General features: G+C 46.2%; 1 protein-coding gene across 3 annotated transcripts in view; it reads right to left on the reverse strand.

The window, feature by feature from the left end:
• The window catches only part of MYLK3 (myosin light chain kinase 3), a 44,763-nt gene extending 21,177 nt beyond the window's left edge, over positions 1-23,586 (reverse strand). The window contains exons 1-4 of one of the 3 annotated variants that reach the window (XM_058706878.1): positions 23,379-23,586; positions 5,942-6,032; positions 4,634-5,018; positions 304-743 (exon numbers count right to left, since the gene is read on the reverse strand). In XM_058706878.1, the coding sequence (XP_058562861.1) occupies positions 304-743; positions 4,634-5,018; positions 5,942-6,032; positions 23,379-23,396 (934 nt within the window). In that variant the 5' untranslated portion in view covers positions 23,397-23,586. Of the gene's footprint in view, positions 1-303; positions 744-4,633; positions 5,019-5,941; positions 6,033-12,335; positions 12,998-18,710; positions 18,910-23,378 lie in introns of those variants that run through there. The other 2 variants (XM_058706879.1, XM_058706877.1) reach the window with 2 other exon arrangements.
• Positions 23,587-24,592: the final 1,006 nt, after the last annotated feature.

The raw sequence follows: 24,592 nt of genomic DNA on the forward strand, positions 1-24,592 counted from the left end.
GTTCTTTTTAACAGGATCCTTCTCTGGCTCAATCCAGAATGACACCAATGGTGAAGAGCTCAGGTGGGCTGGTGGCTTGGAGAAATCCACCCCGTTGAGCCACAGGGCTCCCCTACTGCTACAGTCACTCCAAATCCAGCCTGCTGCATCTCCAGCCCTTGCTCTTTAGCTCCAGCAGTTACTGGCAGGCTGTTCTAAGTCTTGAACTCCCCCAGACCCACATTCTCTTGCCCTGAAAGCAGAAAGGTCCCCTGGGTGTAGGTCCCCCAAACCCACTTACCAGGCACACAGCAATGGACTCACCCAGAACCACGCTGCCAGCCTCGGCTCCCAGGGGGGTCTTCCTTCCTGCTTCAGCTCTGCCCATGCCTCTGGATGTGCAGTCCTTTCCAGGATCAGGGTGTCCTGTCCCTGGGTCTTTGTCCTGCTGCCGGCCCAGGGATCCAGCATGGTCTCCCATGTTCCTCCTGGCCCCTCTTGGTCCCATGGTGGACTCAGCCCCAGGCCCCTGCTTCTCCTTTGCCTTTGCTCCCTCATCGCTGCTCTGCTTCCGCAGTGGGGAAATCTTTCCAGCTCCTTTTGGGATCTTGGTCACAGGGGTCTGGGGGGTGGGCCCAGGTGGGTCCTGCTCACCTGGATAGGCAGCTGCTGGAGCCTCCTCAGGGGGTATGTGTCTGAGGCTGCCCCCTCGTGTCACAAGCAGCTCCCCAGGGGTGTCTGTTTCCTGCACATGGATGGAGATCCTGGAGCAGAGATAAAATAAGACCTTAAAACCAAGGACTTTTGAGTCACCACAGACCTGGGGTCAAATGCCTGCTGCTGCCACTCAATGATCACGGCCTGTTGGTCTCAGTTTTCTCATCCATAAAAAGGGTCCTTCAGGTTGTTATATTAGTAAGGTAGACTATGTTTGAAACAAGCAGACCCCAACCCCAGCCTCTCTGGATACCCTGATTACCTCTGCACAGACAGGACACCTGGGAGAGGCTGGATTCAGTGAAATGGTACCATTTGCTCTCAGAATTCCAGTGGATGAGTGTCTGAAGAAGACTGATGTAACCTGTGTTGGACAGTGAGCACCAGCTGCCTCTGAAGTCCTTGGAAACCTGCTTCTGCCCCAGGGGGACTGTGGCCTGGAGGCAGGAGACCTGGGCTCTTCCCACCCTCTCTAGGCCTCAGTTTCCCTTTCAGTTAAATGAAGAAAGGGTGAAGCAAGTCAAATATCACACTGGAAGCCCCAGGTCAGACATATTTTATTAAAATCAGGTAAATGCTCATAGAGACTGGATTTCTTATTTCTCTTGAACAAACAGTTCTGGCTGAGCTGGGCAGGTCCGCAGAGCTGAGATGCAGCTCCACTTCCTCACAGACCCTGCTGCACTCCGGCAATGCCATAGAGCCCACTTCATCCATTCTCATTACCCATACCTTGTGACATTTGGATTTGGGGGCCCAGCTGGAGGTCAGGAAGGCCCTCTGAACCCTGACAATATTCAGAAGGAAGGACCTTGACCCTGGGAGCTATGACCCCCAGGGGTTCGGACCCTCCCTCTCAGAGTTGCCCCTGCTCTGATTGTTCTTCACAACTCACTGCCAGGGTGTATGTGTGTTGGGGTGGGTGTGAGGGGGTGAGGGTCTGGCATGGACTAAGTCTCAGGAGGAGGCAGGCAGCCTCCTTTCTGGTCTTAGCTCTGGACCATGTTGCTGGACAACTTTGGACAAGGCCAGTGCCAGTTCCTTCTTCTGTCAAACAGAGACATCGATACCTTGCAGAAGTGCTGAGTTTCCACAAAGGGGGGAAAGGTCCCAAAGTGAGACCCAAATGGTCCAGCTGCTGTGGACAACAGGAAGGTGGTTCCTCAAAAATTTAGAAAAAAAACCTACCAAATGACCCAACAATCCCACTTCTTAAGTTCCAAACCCATGCTCATAGCAGCATTATTCACAACAGCCAAAGGTGGAAGCCACCCAGGTGTCCATCAATGGGTGAATGGATAAACAAAATGTGTAATATCCATACAGTGGAAAATTATTCAGCCTTAAAGAGGAAGGAAATCCTGTTGCATTCTACTACCTGGATAAACCTCAAGGACATTATGCTAAGTGAAATAAGCCAGGCACAAAAACTCTGATTCCACTCATGTAATTCCACTTATATGAGGTACCCACAGTAGTCACGTTCAGAGACAGAAAGTACAATGGTGGTTGCCAGGATCTGGGGTGGGGTGGTTGCCAGGATCTAGTAAGAATTGTTTGACGGTTGTAGAGTTTCAGATTTTCAAGATGAAAATGTTCTGGAGATTTGTGTCACAACAACCCAAATATACTTAATACTACTGAACTGCACATTTAAAAATGGTTAACTTGGTAAATGTTATGTTACATGTTTTTTTGCCATAATGAAAAAACAAAGTGAGGCTTTTCCATAGCAGTCGAAAGCCCAGCCCCTCCCTGAGCTGCAACAGGTCCTCTGAAAGCAGTGCCTATTCCTAAATGCACTGATTCTGTGCAAGCCTGTCCACAGCCAGACTTAGGCAAAAGGCAGCAGAATCCCCCCCCTGCACCGTGGCCCTCGGGAGTGAATACGGGTTGGTGATGACAAGGTAGGGTGGGAAGGTGGCATCCAAGCCTGGCTCAGGCCTCATCTCAACTGAAGGACACAGGAAACTGCAGGAAGCCAGTTGCTGGAACAGTATCCAGGTGGTCAGGTGGCCAGCTGATAAGGCCACGAGTCACTGTTGTCCCACTTGGTCTTCATACCCAGCAGGGCATGGGATGCCCCAAATGCACTGACATGCATTCCCATGTCACTAAGTATCCAACGTTTTTCCTCCTCCTACAAAGCACACCCAGGGCAGAGGGCAGGCATGACTAATCAATTACAGCACTGTGTCCCTCCAACTGCAGCTAGGGCCTCAGGATCCTCTAGACAGGCAGCCACTGCCAATCAACCTACCTTCCCCCTAATGCAGAATCTTTTTGAGGACCCTAACAAGTTCATGGCAAGTTCATCCCTATCCCTAGATTCCATATTTATAGCCCTGGCTAGGATCCAGGGATGCCTGCCAGGATTCCCTCCTTTTGGCCGGTTAAGGCTCTCATTTCCTTCCAGAACAAAGGCAGACAAACCATCTGGGCTTCCCTGCCAGTCACCACAGTACACAGACAGCAGCGCCCCTCCCTATGCCAGGCCCAGGGAAGGGATGGGGCTCTGTTACAGGTTAAAATGACCCAGGACAGGTGCAGGAGGGCACCAGACCCCCTTGAGAAAAAACAGGTAAGCACAAGTACCCTTAAGTGGGCCAACCTGGGGGCCAAGATGTACTGTTCCCCAGGGCTGGGGAACACAGGGCTGGGGAGAGCTTGGCAGTCATCAGGTTCTGGGTCTTCCTGCACTGTGTCTGCTGAGGGCTGAGGGCTGGTCCTGAGGCTACCTCCTGAGGACACAACACCACCTTCAGGACCCCAAGCATAATTCTGAAAGCTACCTAGATTGATTCAGCCTATACCAACCTCTTTCTGAAAGCCCATCCTTTCCTCCCCACCTTAGTATTTGGGTCTTAATTAAATGCTGACCTGAGGAAAGAGGCTGGTGCAGTAGTTAGGAGATTTCTGGAGTCCATAAACCTAGATTCAGATTTCAACTTTGTGAATCCCTAGCCATGTGGCCCTGGCTACTCTCAGCCTATTTCCTTATCAATAAAATGGGAAGGCAACCACGCTCATCTCCTGGGAATGTTGTGAGACTACAGAGATATGATGCCTGTGAAAAGCTTGGTCAATTCCAGCACCTAGGAGAGTTCAGTGAGCCCCAGCCTGTAGCTATTATAATTGCTCTAAGAGCTGGTGGTTCTCAGCCCTGCTCCACATTGGAATCACCCAAGGAGCTTGTAAGAAAGAGAAAGAGAGAAAGGGAGAGAGAGAGGGAGGGAGGGAGGGAGGAAGGAAGGAAGGAAGGAAGGAAGGAAGGAAGGAAGGAAGGAAGGAAGGAAGGGGGGGAGGGAGGTGGGGGAGGGAGGGAGGGGAGAAAGAGGGAAGGAGGGAGGGAGGGAGGGAGGGAGGGAAGGAAGGAAGGAAGGAAGGAAGGAAGGAAGGAAGGAAGGAAGGAAGGAAGGAAGACCAAGAAAGCAAGAAAATACCTGAGCCTTACTCCAGACTGAATAAATCAGACTCTCTGGGCACTGGTATTTTAAGAATTCCTTTCAGGGGGCACCTGAGTGGCTTAGTCGGTTAAGCATCCGACTTTGGCTCAGGTCATGATCTCACGGTTCATTGAGTTCAAGCCCTGCATCAGGCTCTGGGCTGACAGCTCAGAGCCTAGGGCCCACTTCGGATTCTGTGTCTCCCTCTGTCTGCCCCTCCACTGCTTGCACTCTATCTCTCGCATTGTCTCAAAAATAAATAAACATTAAAAAAAATTCTTTCAGGTAATTGTAATGGGCACCAGGTGAGAAACAGTGCTCTAAATTCCCAAAAGCATTGCCTGCACCTTCTCCTGTCTTCCCCTCATGAAGCTAGCCAGCACTGTGCCGACAGTGACACTCAGCCTCAGCAGCTAGTCTCTTGGCCATGCTCCAGCTGAGGGGCTGCTGTTAACTCCCTCCCTTGCCCACCATGAAGAAACACCCCCTACCTCGGAGGTGTTTCTACACCACTGTAAGCTGCCTTGGCCTGGACTGGCAGCCCTGGAGTCAGCCTCATGCCTGCCTCTGTGGGCCGAGAGTCAGGCCTGCTGAATGATGATCCTCGTGCTGTACTGGGTAAAGTCTCCTGGCTGGTTGGGGCCTCCTTGACCCTGTTGGGTGCTGCAGACAATTCCAGGTCAGTCCCAGGGTTCTCAATGAATGCTCCAGGAACTTTGTCTTCCACCTCTGTGGGCAGCGGCAGGTGGCCAGGGGGCACTTCTGCCTGCCCTAGTGAAGCCTCTTCCTGGGTGAGAAGATCAGATCCTATCCCTGAAGCATTGATGGGAGTCAGCGTCTCCACTGTCCCCTCTGGCAAGTTTTCTTTCTGGCTCTCTACAGGAAAATAGGCAGCATAAAAATGCATTCCTATATGGAGAACTCTGTGCTAAAGATATTGTAACGAATGTGCAAAGGCCGTTCTGTGCAGCATCTTTATAATAGGCAGACTAGAAATAACCCAAGTGACCACCAGTAGGAAGCTGGTTGGCTAAACCATGGCCCATCACACAGGAGTACTGCACAGCCATGAAAATAGAAAGATGCAAATATCTCCTTATGTGGCTATGAAGCGATCTCAGGATATACAGTGAAAAAAAAGCCAGGTGGAGAAAAGTATGTGCTTCTCTTTATCTAGGAAGGGAAGATATGTGAGTGTGTGTTCACAACCACTTAGAACATGGTAAAAATGTTCATGCTTAAACTTTCATGCCTAAAGAGGCAGAAAGAAGGATAAGACAAAAACTTTTTTAAATGCTTTCATATGCAAGGGAGGGAACACAATGCAGGGAACAAGGACAGAAGCTAGACTTCTCTTAATATACCTTGTTTTGTCTATTTGACTTTAGAACTATGTCAATATTACACAAAATTGTAAAAGAAAATGAAACTTTAATAGAAGCTATTCCAAGTGACTTTAAAACAGTAACACGGGGCACCTGGGTGTCTCAGTCAGATAAATGTCTGACTCTTGAGTCTTGATTTTGGCTCAGGGCAGAATCACATAGTCATAAGATCGAGCCCCATTTTGGGTTCTGCAATGACAGTGCAGAAATATAAATAAACATTAAAAAATGTTTTTAAATAAATAAATAAATAAATAGGAATACATAGTGGGATATACATAAAGGACAAAAGAAAAAAGAAAAAAAAGGATTAGCTTCAACAGTTTTTCAGTGATCACATTGTCGCCATTGGTATTTTTATTTTGAAACTATTATGTGTGTGATGTGAAATAAAGCAAATAGGGTCCCACTCACCTTCCTGAGACCCCCTGATCTCGGCCTGCACGGCTCTGGTGCTCAGCACATGCTTTGGTTTTGCTCCTTTCTCTTCCACTCGATCTTTGTTCTAAAAGAAACACCATAAAAACCACCACGATCATCATCACCATCATTGTTCAGGCCACAGAAGGTGGAACACCTACCATATGCTAAAGGTAGAAGTACTTAGGTTATTTCACGTGGTCTCACAGTAATACTAGAGTGTAGATATCACTATTGTCATCATAGGGACAAAGACACTTACCCAAGGTCATCAAGTTCTTTGTAATATGTCTCATACTGTCAGTAAGGAGCAGACCTGACAGGGGCTTCTAAACAGACTGGACCTCAAAGCACGTAGACCAGTAATGGAAAATAAATTTAATCATAAAGTGTTAATAATTCAGATCAGTCAGTTATGGCTATTGCTTGGATTCTAAAGTCAAATTAACCCATGCTTGTTTAGGGGGTGGGGATGGGTAGAGGGGAAAGAAGGGTAGGGAGAATGCCACAATCAATGAATAGTGTCTGCCAGGAAGCTGGGTTGATGCATCCAATGGTCACCCCTTTACAGTACAGTAGTGTGGCAGGAAGCACAGCCTCTCAGACTCTTGAGCCAGACCTGCTGGGTTTAAACCCCATCTTCACCACTCGGCAGAGATCCTTAACTTCTCTGTATCTCACTTTCCTCATCTGTGAAATGAGGAGAATAATATTATCTGACTCACAGAGTTAGTGAGAGGATTGGGGAGTTAATTTGTGAAATGTCCGGACAAGTGTGTCCAGCACATGGTAAGTGCTCAGTAGCTCTGGTGATTTTATCCTGCCTGAGACAGGGAGCTATCTGTCTTCAATGAGCCAATTGATTGATCCATGGATGGATTGTGTAAGGACACTCAAAGTCTGACCTAGAGAAGCCCTCAGCAACTCTCCCTTTAACTCTAAGTGCTCTGCATGAGGCCAGTGATCTTACTCCTGAAATGGTAGGAGTACTCAGTGTTTTTAAGTGCAAATATTTCTAGATGACCTGACCCCTTGCTGGGTGCCCCTGGTGTTTGTAGAGGTTTTGAGCCTTTGATTGGTGCAGCCCCTAAAACTCTTTCTGGCCCTTATCACAGCAGCAGTTCTGGTCACAGCACAGCCCTGAGCCTGGGCTGAGACCCTGGGCCCCACTCACTGCTGAAGGCCCTTTCCCTTGACTTGGCCACAGACACCCCAACTGGGAGCCAAAAAGAGCTTGAGACACATTTTGTTTTGGCATGCACAGCATTTTAATTTTTTTAATTTGTTATCAACACTTTAAATCTAGGAGACTTTTATATTAAAATTCTAAGTTCCATTTTGGGGCTTAGAATTGCTCTGTGTTTTGATTATGGTGGTGTTGATTTGGATGTACACACTTGTTGAACTATGTTGAACTATGTACATAGTTTGTGTGTATGTGCCATTTATTGTATGTAAATTATATATTAATAAAACTGATTATAAACAAGTCTAGGTTCCCAAATTCTCCTTAAAAAAAAACAACTGAAGATCTGGCAACTAAATTTAGGGACACATGGCAAAAATCAGCTGGAGCAGTTCCCTCTAACTGGGGCACCACAGTCCTCACCTCTCCAGAAAGTCTCCCTGGCACTAAGGATGAGGGTTTGTTCCACTGTTTTTCCTACACTGTACCCACTTTGTTCAATCCTGCTACGTGCTCATCCCTTTGGGATCCCAGCACACCAAGCTTTGTCTTCTTGAAGGTAACAACACATGGGAACACCCAGCCCCACCCCTGGCGTGTGGTAGGCACCTAATAAATAAATGTCAGCTGCTGTTATTATGATTAGCACCAGCACATCAATGTGACCAGGGCCCCCTACTCAGCAGAGACCTCTACGTTGGCCTCCTGCAGACTCTGTCCTTCCACCCCCGTAGCTGGGGGAACAGGAAGCATTATCATGGGATGCCTCCTGTTTCACCCCGGCAGAGAGGCACTCAAACTCTCCTTTGGCAGACCTTGATGGGCTCAGAGTGTCCTCTCCCTCTCTCCACTCTTGGTGTAGGCAGTACACACGCACCTAAACATGCAAACACACACACACACACACACACACACACACACACACACACACACAGCTGAGTCGTGTCTTCAGGACTCAACATTTTGGTTCCAGTTCATCCAGAGGAAGGAGAAGAGACCCTAAACACCATTCTAGAGGACTGGTGTCTTCTGAACAGTTTGCCTATGATTTGGGCCACCCCTGGCTGAGCCTGGCCCTGTCCTTCATGAAAGAGCACCTGACTTCTAGAAATACTCTAATTCATTTTTACAACCAAACTGAAGTACCACTGGGCACTTCAGAAAACCCAAGGAGGACCTTTGTGACGTCCTGGCACAATTTTCTTTTTTCTTTCTTTCTTTTTTTGGACATTTAAAAATGTTTTAATTCCAATATAGTTAACATACAGTTAACTACAGTGTTACATTAGTCTCAGGTGTACAATACAGTGATTCAACACTTCCATACAATACCCAGTACTCATGGCAAAGTGCACTCCTTAATCCCCATCACCTATTTCTCCTGTCCCCCCTGCCACCTTCCCCTCTGGTAACCATCAGTTTGTTCTCTGTAATTAAGAGTCCACTTCTTGGTTTCTCTCTCTCTCTCTCTCTCTCTCTCTCTCTTTTTCTTCCTTTGCTCATTTGTTTCTTAAATTCCATAGTCCCGGCACAATTTTCAAATTTAGGAGCCAATGCTAGGATTTAATTCAATCCCATAAATCATTACTATGCCCCTACCCTCTTAAGGAAACATGAACAGGATCTCCAGAAAGTCTCTTTTCAACACCAACAATATGTTAAATAGCTAGGGGTCTGTCTCAGTTCATTACCCATTCTCTGACACCTCCTATGAGACCCGCTCTGGCCACAGTACACAGAGGGAAGTAGAGGCCTCTTGTCATGGATCAAATAGGAGCTGACAGTCTGATTGGGGTGCTAGACCCAAACCTATAGATGGTTACCGATACCTGTATTAAACACAAAGACCAGAAAAGAGATCAATCACATGCCAGTTGACCAGAACAGACAAGAAGAAATGTTGCAAGAACTCAGAAAAGAAAATGTTCTATGATTTCCCCTATTCAGAAATGCCTGCAACACATATAATATAGAGCTAATTTCACTAATATATGAAGAGCTCTTACAAATCAATAAGTACAAAAAAATGAAATAGAAAAGTGGGAAAAGAACATGAGCAGTTCACAGAAAAATATAGCAAACAAATTAAAACTACAATGACATATGTTATTCTATCTATTTCTGGCTACATTTGAAATTTTCCATAATGAAAAGTTTTAAATTTTTTTATGAATTAAAGAAAAAGAATTAGCTTTGAGAGGCATATAACCAGTTGTCTTATTTAAATATTGACTCAAATAAACAAATTGTAAGGGGAACAAAGCATAAGACAATTAGGAAAATTTGAACACTGACTTTGGTAATATTAAATTACTATGTACTTTTTGGTCATGATAATCGTATCATGATTACGAGTATTTTGTTTGTTTTTTTAAATATTTATTTATTTTGAGACAGAGCACACATGAGCAGGGGAGAGAGAGAGAGGGAGAAAGAGAATCCCAAACAGGCTCTGCACTGACAAATTGACACAGGGCTCAATCCCACAATTGTGAGATCATGACCTGAACTGAAACCAAGAGTCAGACGCTCAAATGATTGAGCCACCCAAGCGCCCCTTGTGATTACATTTTTTTTCCAATATATGAAATTTATTGTCAAATTGGTTTCCATACAACACCCAGTGCTCATCCCAAAAGGTGCCCTCCTCAATACCCATCACCCACCCTCCCCTCCCTCCCACCCCCCATCAACCCTCAGTTTGTTCTCAGTTTGTAAGAGTCTCTTATGCTTTGGCTCTCTTCCACTCTAACCTCTTTTTTTTTCTTTCCTTCCCCTCCCCCATGGGTTTCTGTTAAGTTTCTCAGGATCCACACAAGAGTGAAAACATATGGTATCTGTCTTTCTCTGTATGGCTTATTTCACTTAGCATCACACTCTCCAGCTCCATCCACGTTGCTACAAAAGGCCATATTTCATTCTTTCTCATTGCCACGTAGTATTCCATTGTGTATATAAACCACAATTTCTTTATCCATTCATCAGTTGATGGACATTTAGGCTCTTTCCATAACTTGGCTATTGTTGAGAGTGCTGCTATAAACATTGGGGTACATGTGATTACATTTTTTAAAAGAGCCCTTATCTTCTAGATATAACTGCTAGTTTTTTTGGATGAAATGATCCAATGTCTCAGATTTGCTTCAAAATAATCGAGAGAGAGGGAAGTAGGTGAGGATATATGCAACAACATCGGCCTCCCCTTGTGGGTTCACAGGGTGCATGATACTAATCTCTACTATAAGTGCTTGAAATTTTTCCTATAAAAAAGTTTGCATTTCGCAAAATTTTTCAGAATGTTAAAAAACACACACACAATAAGATCTCAGTTTTCAATCCCCACACAGGCAAAGAATAAACAAATTGGATGGTATGCTTTGTCAGCCAAAGGGGAGGCCACAACCATTCCCATATGCTATTGACAGGAGACCAAATTGGAAAAACTCCTTTGAAGGCCAGTTTTGCTTTATATACACAAATGGCATTGCTACATCTAGGAGTGTATCATAGACATAAGCTCACACTTCTATGGATATTTGCTGCATCGTTATGTATAATAGCTAAAAATAAGAAATAATGTAAAAAAACAATGACGCAGGGCTAGATAACAAATTAAGACACACACCCCCAACTGGAGAACTTTCCAACTTGCAGAAAGAAGAAGATTTCTATGTATAAATATGAAACAGAGCATGTGGGTGGCTCAGTCGGTTAAGCATCTGACTTGATTTTGGTTCAGGTCATCATCTCACAGTTTGTGGGTCCAAGCCCCATGTCAGATTCTGTGCTGACAGTGCAGAACCTCTTGGGATTCTCTCTCCCTCTCTCTCTGCCCCTTCCCTGCTCTCTCTCTTTCTATCTCAAAATATGTAAATAAATTTTGAAAACAATTTTAAATATGAAACGATGCCTAAAATATATTAAGTTAAAAAAAAATCAAGGCCAGAATAATGTGAATGATTTGAGTTAAAATAGAACAAAGAGGTGTGTTATAAACAGACTCCGTCTGGGAGGTTTTGCAGGAAATTGGCACCTATCACTGCTCCAGGAGGAGTCTTGGGGACTGGGGATGGGGGAATGGAGTAGAAGGGACACGATGATGTTTTTTACCACATGAATATTTTCATCATGTGCATTTACTAGAGTCATTTTCTTCTTTAAAGCTGAGGTTGGTTATCAGTGAAAAAGGGGGAGGTCACCTCTCCCCTGCAGGCCAGACTCACAGGACAGCTGCAGGAAGCAAGGAGCTACTGGAGAGGGGCATCCTCTGGAAGAAGGTGAGGGGCAGGGAGAGGAAGGGGCCAGCAGGGTGAGCTCTGGCCTGGCTGCAGATGAGGAAGGAAGGCAAACCCTGCAGCCTTTCCCCTGAAAGCCTCACTGCTGACACAGAGTCCAGCACAGCCTCCTGCGGACCTCAGCTTATCTCTTGCCAGAGGCTGGTGGATAACAGCAGGGATCTGAGATGGTGGCTCCAGGCCGTCTGAGTGTTGCTAAGTGGCTGACTCTTAGCTGTTCCCAAACAGAATGTTGCTTCTATACACCTCACACATACACAAACACCCCCACCCCAGCCAAACTTCCATTAGCCAGCAGGTTTGATTATGCAATCTTTGGGAACAGTCCTCCCAGAAATGCCATACTCCACCCCCAGGCTCCGGCTTCTTCATAGCCTGTGTCCCCTAGGGGTCATTGTCAACACTCATCTTCGAACAAGCAGCTGCACACTCTGCCCACTCTGGGACACAGCACAAGGTTGGGGACAGGAAGGTGAGGGTTCTAAAAGGGAGTTCTAATAGGTAAGCTGGCTCCCACCTGTTTCCTACTCCAGGTGTGAAGGACAAAAGGGAGCAAAAAGAAGTTACTAGAATGTCCAATAAGCTTCACTGTCCTCCTCTCCCTAATGGCCCATTTCCCCCCACTAGGTGCTCTGACACTGGCCAAGGCCCCACAGACCTCACCGAGGCACTGCCTCTTCCTTTCCCTGGGAAGAGCAGCCAGTCAGTGACCTGTGTGAAAATCCACCTATGAGCTCTCAGGTTCACCCTCTTCTTTCTCCATCCACAGGTCATGCAGGTGACACAGGAAGAGAACAACAGCTCCTGCTGCTCCTAAGACTAGCTGCCTGGCCAGTGTCCCCACCAGAGTCACTGGGGTCTCCCTTTCAGCCAGAAGGGTTACTGGGATAGGGAAGCAAGAACCAACCTCTGAAGAGCCATCAGCCAGGCTTCCTTTCCTCCAAGGGACACTCCCTTGCATGATGAAATCCATCACCTTCGAGTTCTGGAACACAGCCCCCACCAAAGCTATGGTCTTGTCCACGGCCACGACCATCCTGAATAGGGCTTCAAGCCTGGCACCATGCTGGGCAGCATCCTGCCGCACAGCCCTCACCAGCTCCAGGACCTCTGGCCACCCAGCCTGTGCGTCAGCTGGAGGAGTATGGTCAGCCCCACCTGGGCCCAGGATGTGAGAGGCCTCCAGGCGGTGTAGGCCCTGCTCCAGGTGGCCCATGCCTTGGTACACATACTGCAATTTCTCCGTGACATCTTCCTGGAAATGCAAGAGTTTGTCAACCTTCTCATTTAGCACATTAAGCTTTTTGTCCATGGTTGTTAAGCAGGCCTTGCCTGACACCAGCAGCCCCCAGGTCTCCACACCCTCCTTGGAGGCTTCAGACATCCTGAAGCAAGCTTGACAAGGACGAGGAATCAGAAAATCCACAGACTCCTAGTTTTCACTTGGGCAGTGATATCTGGAAGTTTCATTGTTCTTGGTAGCTAACAGCCTCGCCCCACAGCGCCTGGGTTGTTTAGGGAGCCCAGAGGACCAGACTCTCTCTGAGCCTTGCTTATCTCCCACTCTGCTGTGGCTATGAGTGATAGGCTGGGTTTGGCAAGGCCCTTCTCCTTGGGGCCCCTTTGACATCATGGCAGCATTTAACATTCCTCTCTGAGAGGGTGCTGATAGGCAAATATTTTAAGAATCTATCCAAGGCAGGCAGGAGTTTGGATAGTTGACTAAAGGTTAGAAGAAAGGGGGTCCTTTAGGTAATGAACCAGAAAGCTGGACTTTACAAGGGGTCCAGGGATCCCAGGGTAGACCTTTAGAGGCCCAAAGCACTGAGGAGCAGATGGTATCATACTTGCCACAAACACAGTGAATTCATGATGGAAAGCAAAACCAAAAATAAATGTGAGGTCATTCTGATTTTTGCCATGATAAAAATTTTGATGCTTCCACAAATTAAAACCAATTTTTGGTGCTCCTACTTTGAAGGTCCCCCAAATATGTGTTTAAGCTGCCTTTTGGGTGAATTGGCAGATCATTCCCCACAATGGGCCCTCAGTCACTAGCCACTTGTACCTAAAAATAGAAGTAAGGGAAAATGGCCTAGGCTACTTGCCAAGTGCCATTCTTCAGGTCAAGTTCCTCACAGAGCCCTTTGGAAAACACCCACCAGTGGTGCCCCACCCCCCACCCCTGCTCCTCCAGCATTGACCATGTAGGCATCAGGCACCCAATCTCTATACACTAGAACTAACATAGTAGCAGCCTAGAGAGCAAGTGGGCCTGTGTTTCCTGTAGTTTCCAAACATTTTAGCCTCAAAACCCTTGGTTTGAATACAGAAGCATCAATAAATAAAGCAAAGGAGATGCTCAGGCTGACACTGAGGTGGGGTGTTAGGAGCCACCAGAGAGTCCCTAAGCTGCCAGGGAACGATTGACTGACACCATTTTATTCCAGGCCCTCCTAGGGAGAAAGCAAAGGGTGAGAGAATTTGTCCAAGGTTGCCCCAACACGGGGTATCCTGAGGCTAGCTAAGCTGTAGCCAATGCTGGCCCCAGGGAGGGCCTTTGTAGTGTCCTGCTACACTTCCTCCTCTGGAATAAAAGCAATCATGAGGATAAACTTTGACCTGGAAACCTGACATCTAAAAGCACCTTTAGATCATTTTGCTATTTTAAGCTACGGGTGAGCTTGCTACACAAGTACAGCTTGACCACAAACCCCCTCACTACCTGACCCTCCATCGGGAAAGCTGCCCTAAGCAGCCAGTATAGAAATTCAGACCCATTTCTGGAGAGCACAGGCCTTGGTGTCATTGGTAGAAATATCAGGAACATGCTCATAAAAATGCTAGTCTGTTACAGCACTGTGATTTAAACCAAACATACAAACTCTTCTTGGGAAAAGATGTTTGGGGAATGTTGTGCTCCAGCTCCTCTTGGGGATTCAAGATGTGCCTCAGCAGGATCTCATCTGCTACAGAAAGAAACCAGCACCTGACCAGGGAATCACCCCTTCCTCTACACTTACCACCTCATACTTCTCTGTGGAGCTAGGGGTCCCTGGGTCACACTTAGGGAAGCGGCTACCCAGAGAAATCTCTGCATCTAACACCAGCCCAACACCTGTCCGACAGCAGGTATGGATAATCTTTGTGGGATGCAGTCCCCACCAGTCTAAAGAGACAAACCCAGCTTCTAGGAGGGGTTGACCGATCCGAATTTACAAAAGCTGGAGGAGCATACTTTTCAGGCATTCCTCATCCAAAGAAAATCTTGTAAGTAAGTACTATGAAGCATTGTCATTTATAAGGCTAGAAGGTTTATTAACTCCAGGAGGGAGTTTCCACCAATGTGCACCACAGGCCACTGCTGCGGGGATCTTTGGAGCAGCCTACATTCTTGGCTTAATAAAACCTGGAAACATTGCTAAGCGAAATTAGTCAGAGAAAGACAAATATCATATGACTTCACTCATATGAAGAATTTAAGATACAAAACAGATGAACATAAGGGAAGGGAAGCAAAAATAACATGAAAACTGGGAGGAGGACAAAACATAAGAGACTCTTAAATATAAAGAACAAACAGAGGGTTGCTGGAAGGGTTGCAGGAGGGGGGATGGGCTAATAGGGTAAGGGGCATTAAGGAATCTACTCTTCAAATCATTGCTGCACTATATGCTAACTAATTTGGATATAAATTTGAAAATTAAAAATTAAAAAAAAAAACCTGGAAACCTATCTTGAAAGTCCATTTGAACCCAAAGGAAAACAAAATGTCCCAGACAGATGTCTATATCAAAAGCTAACTATTTAAATTACAAAAGGATTTACCCCTAGGTCTCCCTTAAGCAGCAAGTAATTGCAAGGCAGCTGGTTCACTAGAAATGTGGCTGCTGCATCCTCTACTGTTTCAGAACCAGCTCGTTGTTCCCTGGGGTCAGAACAGTCCTTGGACTTGCCTTAATCCTCAGGTGCACCAACATGCCTGGCAGGTTGTGGGTATTCAACACAAACGTATGGAAGAAATGAATTAAGGGGGCTCCAGCTGTGCAGGAGGCTGGGCTGAGCATCAGGAGACTTATGGAAGGAGCAGCAGCTGGGGTTTTCCACAACAAACAAGTGCAGGGTAAGATGCCTTGACAATTCCCAGCAGTAAGCTCTGAGGCCTCATGGGAAAAAACTTGGAATATGCCAACAGGTGAATTCCTTGAGGGTTCTTTGATGAAAAAGAGCAGCCAGGAGGACTAGTTTGAATACCTGTCATTTCTCTGCCTTGAGGAGAAATGAGATCTGTGAGGGCTGACGCACAGCTTCTCTCCAACTCTCCCTGATGTACAGGGCACAGCAAGAGCCATGGGCAATTCTTTATGGGTAATGGCACCTGCCCAGAGGAGAAGGGGGCCATTCCATCCCTCAAGTCAAATCAACACAGACCAGAGAAGAGACAGCCATGCTGATTGGGTACAGAGTAGTAAATCCAGTGACACTTCATCTTTCCTGGGTAAGGACAGGACAACTGATCCACTCCCAGAAAAACATAGACTGACCTCTGTTTGTCATAGGCTGGGGTCAACGTGCACTGAACCCAAGACTCTTCCCTGGCCTTTCTGGTGACAGCCAGCTTTCCCTGTACAACTCCTGTGGACCCTGAGACTCCAAGTAGAATAAGAAGGGAGGAGAAATGCAAGGCTAAGGAGTCCATTCCAAAGTAGTGGCTCTCCTCCTTCCCCACTTCTGCATAGAACAGGCATGGCCAGGAGAGCCCCTACCCTCCATGGAGATCAGAGGTCTGTTTCTGGAGAAACTCAATAGTCCATAATACAATAGCTCTATGTACTGGCACTGGAGGTTCCTGGGAGCTTCTCATCTGGTCATCCTCAACAAAGCCAGCCAGTCCACAAGCCTCAACCACTCAGCCAGTTTTTTGTGCCTTACTCTGAAATATGCACAGATAAAAAAATATATCACCAGCTATTCAAAGAAAGCCCCCAAGGTGAAAAGGGGAGCACCCCAAAACAGAAATGTAATCATTGAGGAAACAGAGAAAACAAGAAATAGAAGAAAGTTTCAAAAAGGTTCTCATTAGTTGCCACAGAAAAGTATGAAATGCAATTCCATCCATTAAAAAAGAAGACGGTGTTATGGGGAAAGAACAGGAATAGAATAGAAGAGCAGTCTTGGAAATTAAAAATATAAATGTTAAAATTTTATTTTTTTTAAGTTGATTTATTTATTTTGAGAGGCTGGGGAGGGATAGAAAGAGACAGAGAATTCCAAGGAGGCTCCACACTGTCAGGGTGGAGCCCAACTGGGGGCTCAAACCCACGAATCATCAGATCATGACCTGAGCCAAAATCAAGAGTCAGATGCTTAACTAAATGAGCCATCCAGGCACCCCATGAATGTTAGCATTTTAAAATCCAGTTTGGAGGTGAAAAAAATGAAGTTAAGATAATATCCCAGAAAGGAGAATTAAAAGATGAAGAGCCCTATGTAGAGAGAGAAAAGATAAAAGTAGATAATGGATCCAGCCCCATATCTAGTTAACTGGAATTTCAGGAGAAATGAAAGAGGGTAGGAATTTATCAAAGAAATACTACAGTCATCATGCAATTTTTGAACACAGAGATAAAGAGATTATAAAAGCTCCCCAAAATGTGAAAGAAAAAAATCATGTGCCAAAGAACCAGAATCAGGATGACATCAGACTTCTCATTCTAAAACAACTGGACACTGGAACAGACTGAATGTAGTATATTCTAGATTAGAAATTTGAAGACACTGCACATTGTCAAAGGACAGAAGGAAGCATTTTTAAGACTTGCAGAGATGTGGGGCACCTAGGTGGCTCAGTCAGTTAAGCCTCTGACTGTTGATTTCAGTCATGATCTCACCTTTGTGAGACTGAGCCCCCTCTTTGGCTCCACACTGAGTGCAGAGCCTGCTTGGGATTCATTCTCTCTCCCTCTGCCCCTCCCCTGTCCATGCATGCTCTCTCTCTCTCTCTCTCTCTCTCTCTCTCTCTCTCTCTCTCTCGATAAATAAATAAACATTAAAAGGGAAAAAAAAGACTTTCAGAGACGTAAACAATTTAAGCACCTTTTGAAAGAAGGACATTAAAGTACATGATTGATTTTTTTAGTGAATACTGTTTGCATAATATTGTTCACACTATTATGCTGTAATGAGGTCAACACTTTACAAAGTTAAAACAGTGATGTTGTAAGGATGGGGGAGGGGAAGTGGGAAAGTGACAAAGCTGAATCATTTCTCTTAATAGGAAAAGCACAGACAATGTACATAATTGACAAGGAGGAAAGTGGAGGCAAATACTAGGAGAAACCACTGAAAGACTCCCCTGTGTTTGCTGCTGGGAAGCAGGAAGGGAAGTAGGTTTTGCAGAGCTCAGGGTACAACATGTACAACGTGTCCTATACTTTGCAGATGTGTATGGTCATAACAAGCGTTGCAGCACACCGCAGTGAGGGCTCTAGCGAGGGTCTTGTAACGAAATCAAATATGACAGCTTTCTGAGAGATGGAGGCCACGTAGCTTGAGAAAAGGTATGCTTTTCTACTTCACAGAAAAGTGCACCCTGGCCAGCTGCATAGCTGAAACTTAACCTCTCTGAATGCAGCTTTCCTCACCTGTAAAGGGGTGCAGGACAGTGCAGTAAGCACAGGGCTGTTTGAGTATTCATGTAAGTGAAACATTTTGCACCATACCTGGCACGCGGTAAGTCCATGAAAACTTTGGAGATTACAACTCACACCCCCCACCTATCCCTGCTCCAGATGGTCAGCCAACAGGACAGCAGTGTGTCCAGCCACCTCATTGTGGGGTGGTAGGAGGGAAAGGAGGTATCTCCCCCGTCCTAAATCAGCTCCCACAAGTACCAGCCCACCCAGGCCATCTCCCTTGTATGCACAATTAGCTGATGTGCACTCAAAAAGTGCAAACCTGTCCTCCATTAAGCAGAGCTTATTCAGGAAAGGAAATCAGATATGAAACAGAACCCCAGAAAGTCTCACAGGTTCAACTCGGACAATTTAGGGGTTAGCGGCCACCAGGCCTTGTCTGCCCGCTACACCCTTAGTTGAGGAGGCCCAAGCTGACCATCCCTGGGCCGTATCCATCAACCAGAGCTTCCTGCTGACTGTGCTTCTTGGTCCAAGAGGACCTACGTCTGGGGGATAATTGTCACCAAGGCTTCCTTAGTCGCATGACCCTAACAATTGTCCCTCAGACTCCTACTTCAAAGCAGACTGGCCTGGAGCGCCCTTACCGCAAATATCTGGATGTAATCTGACGCCCGCTGCTGGCCTCTGGCGCTGGAGCCGTGAAGTGCCTGAGTGGGCACAGAGTCCCCTTCCTGCGGCTGCGCCTGTTGTGCCAACTCAGTGTTTACTCTGCCTGGAGATGCCCAACCGCCCCGGGAGTGCTGGGAATGAGGTGGGCTGGCCAGCCAGGATGATTTCTCTAGAACTCAGGCAGCAGTGATAAGCCTGGCATTTCCGCTTATCTCTGACCCTGCCCCAGGCCCCAAAGGCATCCAGAGGCTTCGCTCTGTTATCTGGTTTGCTGGGTGGTATCTGCTTCCTGGGGGGCCTACTTCCTGCATCACTTAATGAAGTGTCCAGCTGTGAAACAAACACCGTGTGGTCTGAGGAGGGAGGAAAGAAGGGAGGGAGCCTAGGGCAGAACTGACCTGATTTCAAAACCCAGGATCCTGGTGCAAGGGGCCCAGGAGAGGAGCTGGGAATCACTCCCTGATTCAGGCAGCTCTCCAGGACAGAAGAAAGGTCCAATTAGCCAGAGTAGGGGACCCTTCTTTTCTTCGCAGGGGCTGCTTACACCCTGGCTGGAAGCCTGGTTAGTTATCTCCAGGCTGGGAGGGTCTAGCTGTTCCCTCTTTGAGTAAAACTATTCAGGAAGCAACAAAGACATACAGAGCCCCAGAGACTGGAGCTGCAGTGAGGGAGAAGGCATGACCTACTCCTGCTGCATGAGGTCAGTGTTCTCATTTTGTAGATGGAGAATCTGAAGCCACGAGAGGGGAAGGGACTTTCTGAAGGTCATATAGTAAGTTAATGGCAAAAAACAGGACCAGATAGCAAAACTGTTGCCCTCAGAGTAGCCATGGAACTCTGGCCCCACGACGTGGGTGTAAGAGGGATATATACGTTCATGTGCGTGCACGTGTGTGTGTGTGTGTGTGTGTGTGTGTGTAGACAAGATTAGGCTCTGCCCCACAGGCTTGGCTCTGACAGTTGTCTGGGTAGATGAGGAGGGGGCAAAGGGTCTGGGACCCCCAGATACAATATTGGTTGCTTATTTTTTCATAGAAAAATGTCTACAATGGTCTCAAAGATAGTAAAGCTGCCCAGAAAGATAGTAAAACAACAGCCACAGTCCTGCCAAGATGAATCTAGGAACTAGGCTTGGGAATAAAACCAAAGTCAAGCTGGACTCTCTGAAGAAGCAGAGAGGGAAATGACAGCTACATGGAAACCTGGCCTGAGCTTGGGAAGTCCCCGGCCAGCTCTCAGGTGGCTAGTGGATTTGCCCCCAGGATGTCACTCTCTTCCATGGTCAGCATTCCAACCCCTGCGGAAAGCTTTTGTATTTAGTCAATTCCTTTCCCCCATGCCTAGTGAAAATTGTTCCCGGACTAATCAGATGGAACCAGTCTGAAAATACTAGAGAAGAACAAAAAAGCACTCACAGAAGCCAAATCCAGACCAACAGCCATTCATTCCTTCATTCCTTCATTCATTCAACACTTACCAAGCAACACTTGTTAGGAAGTAATGAAAGCACTAATATTTTCTGAGCACATCTATGTGTCCAGCACTGTACTACAACTTTGCATAAATTACCTTTTGCACCTCAATAATTATAAGAGGAAGGGACTATTATCCCCACTTCACAGACAAGTAAACTGAGGCTTGGAGTAATAAAGCCACTTTCAAAGTCAGAGTAAGACCCTATAATATAAATGCCGGCAGCCAGACTCCGAGTCAGCTTACAACTGAAAGGAATCTAACTAAAACATCTTCTATCTAGAACCCGACTTTGTCTCTGGGGAGCTGCATTTGCCAACTGCCAGTTCAAAAACACAATTATATGTGCAAGTTAGAATCAGGCCAACCCGTTTCATACCAACACATTGCATTGCTGGCCCTTCTACCAGCTCACACAGGGAAGATATCTCCCCTTGCAAAATACTTTGACATGTGCTCACATTTACATTTTTTTGAGGTGGATGGATTACGTTCCCCATTTTCCCCAGTCAGAGACTGGGGCTCACAGTGAGAGTTTATGCAATGCTGGGACTTGGACCTGGCTCTATAGCTCTAGGGCCTGTGTTTGCAGCAGTGGGCAGAGTTTCTAAACCTCTCTCCCTCCCCCACCTCATCACTTTGGGACCCTGACTCAACTGGCCTGACTGAAAAGAGTCAGAGAAGGGGGTGTAGGCTTTTGATATGAGCTCACTTTTCTGAGCCTTATCAAAGGTAGACCTGTGGTAAGCAATCAGTGGAAATATCTTATTTAAACCCCTTGATTGTGCTAACCCTTGTGAGCTCAGAACTCTCTATGTGCCGTGGGAAACTCAGAAAGTCTGGGCAGGAGCAAAGTTAACTCCTTGGAACAACAGAGAAAATGAGGTAGTCACTAACTCCTAGACTCAAAGGCTGTGGGTGCAATGGAGCAAAATTGTAAGATATATCAGAGTTTCCAGCCCTACCATATCTGATAAAAAGAATTCCTTCTTCATCTGCTTAGATTCTCTCTTCTCAGTCTATCCCTACCCTCTGAAGAGAGCCTGGTTTCAGGACTTTTTGTGTCAAATCCAAAGAAAGGATGGTAAGATGGGGCCTGAGGTCTGGAAGAGAAGATTTGGCTGAGCTGGGGAGCAAAGTGCCAAGAGTACGGAAGGAAAGAAGAGGAGAGACAGTGAGTAGGGACTGGAGTTGCAGAGCGGCAGATCTGGGGCAGTCCCACAATGTGAGAGAATGGGAGAGAAAAGAAAGGAGCATTTGGGGAATCTTGTGCTGCAAGACAGAAATGCTCAGCAGGGATCACAAGTAGGAATGGCATATTAGCTGGGCTCCCATGGCCCAAGTCTCTGCAGAAACTCAGTCATATGGTGTTAACTAATTCAGGTGTAAGAGGGATGCAAAGAACTTAGAAAAAAAATTGGCAAAGAGGGAAGATTTCTTGGAGGAAATGGGGCTTGAGTTGAGCCTTGGAAGATGGGTGAGATCTGGGGAGGCCAAAGAAAGGGCAGTTTTTGTAAGGACACAGTGTGAACAGATCTCCAGCTGGAGCCTGGCAGGTGGGAGAGACAGTGCACAGGCTGGTCTCAGGCCAAGAGGTGTGGATGGAAAGTCAGATGATTCAGCAGGCAGGATCTGAAAGAGAGTGGACCCAGAAAATCAGGCAGCAACATTTAGACCCAAAACAGCAAGATATAGGGACAACAATCCTATGGAATGTTCTTAGGTAGGAAATAACATGATAAAATTAGTGTTTAAGAATGTATGGAATAATTACCTAGGGGTGGGGGGCACTGACTCAGAGGAGACACAAAGCCACTTCAGAGATGTTGGAGATGTTTTATATCCTGAGTGGTGGTCACATCGGTGTACGCATGTGTGCATACAGGTCTGCTGTGTTCAATAGGCTCTAAGATTTGTACATTGTACTGCAGGTAAGCTATGCCTTAATCAAGTACTGCTAGCACGAAGCGGGGGCGGAGGGGACTAAAGCACCTGATAACAGGGTGCAAATGGATCAGGAGGCAGGATCATCATCTACACAGAAGCTGAAATCAGCAAGCGTTTACCAGTTCTGGGGTGTAGCTGTTGCCAAAACACAGGAGTGCTAAGGAAGTGGAGTGACATCTGAGAGAACAAGTCTTTGAAAACCAGTGCTGACTGAAGTTCTAAGGTCCCCATCCACCCCCCCAACCCCCAGCACCACCACACATTCCCCCCCCCCCCAGCCTCCAGCATACAATAGAAGCAGGACCCCTCCCCTTGGCGGAGACTCTGAGGATCTATGATGTTCTCCTCAGACTCAATAGGTGAAAACCTCACCCCAAAAGCAGGTTGGACAACAGCAGGTCATACATTAGGTCACATGTTTGTCTGAAATATGCATACATATATACCAATATGGTTAATTGTAGATGATCTTTATTTTCCATATTGCTTTGATATAATTATTCTAAATCTTTTAATGTGTATTATTTGTGTTATTAAACAAGTTTGTTTTTCTATAATAATCAACATTTACCTGGACCCACAGGAATTACTAGAGAGACAATATGCACCAGAGAGAGGTTTAATTAACCAAGAACAGAGTAATAGACTCCCTTGAGTCCCTAGCTGACAGAAAACAACATTTAATAACCTTATGGGGAGGTCTGAGATCAATTGCTTGGCCTTAAGTGAACAGAACGTAGGGAGGTAAAACAGACTCAGAAGGACTCCTCAGATGTAGCAAACCCCAGGGGGGAAGATCAACAAATCCTCTTTGCGCTTTGTTTTTTATACAGATTTTTGGACCCTTCCAACTTGGAACCAAATGTCCCAGACACCATGTGCAACTCAAACTACACAGTAAAATTAACTTGAAAATTTTTTAGAGAGAAGTTGGCAAATGTTTGTGAACAATCCCCAACTACAGCATTCTCAGATGATAGAAGGACCTATCAGCACTAATCACAGCAGTAAATTTGAAAAAGTTTCTGAAGTCTGAATTAAACATGCAGTTCCCCCAAATATGCACAAAGCCAAAGACAAATCCATGCACCTAAAACTGTTAGCTTTTATTGTTGCTTGTTTGTTTTTGATCAGATTCTACAAGTGTTTTCTGGATGGTCTACATCCCCCTAATGCACCTGCTAAAAGCACAAACACACAGTAAGTTTATCATCTGCACTTACATACCACCTTCCATCCATGGAGCCCCAGTGGTCTGTCAGAAATATTGTTTTCGTGAGTCCCCAGTGAGATGTGTAAATATTGTTGCCTCCATCTTATACCCAGATAAACTTAAATATGTGGGCAGTTAAGTGGCTTGTCAACGGTTATAACCCAAGACAAAATCCCTGCAAGCCGCCCTCTGGTCTCCCTTCCTCCCTTCCTCTGCTGACCGTCCCTTTGAGCTTTCTCGTTGGCCCTGGCTTAAATCATGCATGCAGACCATTGTTTCCCTGGTGATGGAGGTGGCATTCTATTTCATGCCCTGAATCTGGCACAGGGCCCTGGCTTCAACGCATTTAGCCACAAGTGCATCAGCCTTGCGTGAGTGGAGACAGCTTGGCTCCTTGGAAACCTAAGTGGCGTGTGTCAGCTGGCTGCAGCCCACTGAGAGCCACTCCAGGCCATGCTGCTGACTCCTCCATCACTAGCCCAGAACAACCCACAGTGCAGGTGATGACGTCTCTGGGAGCTGGGTGAACAAATGGAAACAGCTCAAAGGCAAATGTTCTGGCCCCGCTCCAGGGCAGCCCTCAGGGAGAAATAATCCATCATTGTTGGGGACCCCAGGCACTTAAGATGGGTTCAGCCTGCTCTCTGCTCATTTCCACAGAAAGCACAGCAAAGTGTGAGGGTTGTTGATTACATTCCTAATAGGCAACTGAGTTTACATTTCCAAGTCCCAGTTAGCAGTCTTTATTCTTATGTTTCATTAATTAATTAATGTGTCCTTGAATGACCATTCAGAATCCAAGCCAGACAAATAGGAAAGTTGCTGGGGAATCCACCAGGGGACAAGTGACCACCTAAAAAGTGTTTCCCTGATGGTTGCAGTCACTCTTAAAAATTGGGGGTGGAGGATTTTTTATGGTCAATAAATGCCATATAACTTTTAAATAACTTCAACTTCTTTGCATCTAAAATGTCTTGTTAATCTTACTGGATGGTCATGTGCACCATACGAACTAGAGGCTGAGTTAGTTGCCCTTCCTTCCCATATGTTTCCAAAGCACCCCATACTTGTTCCTATCAGAGCCAATTGGTAATAACAACACTTAATCTCTGTTGAGTGTTTACCTTGTACCAGGCACCCTGTCAGACATTTTGCATTCATTAGTTTTTTCAAGTTCTAGGTATTGCCATTAATGTCCTTATTTTGCAGATCAGGAAACTGGCC

Source organism: Neofelis nebulosa, chromosome 17, assembly GCF_028018385.1.
Source record: "Neofelis nebulosa isolate mNeoNeb1 chromosome 17, mNeoNeb1.pri, whole genome shotgun sequence".
In the NCBI taxonomy this organism is placed as follows: Eukaryota; Metazoa; Chordata; class Mammalia; order Carnivora; family Felidae; genus Neofelis; species Neofelis nebulosa.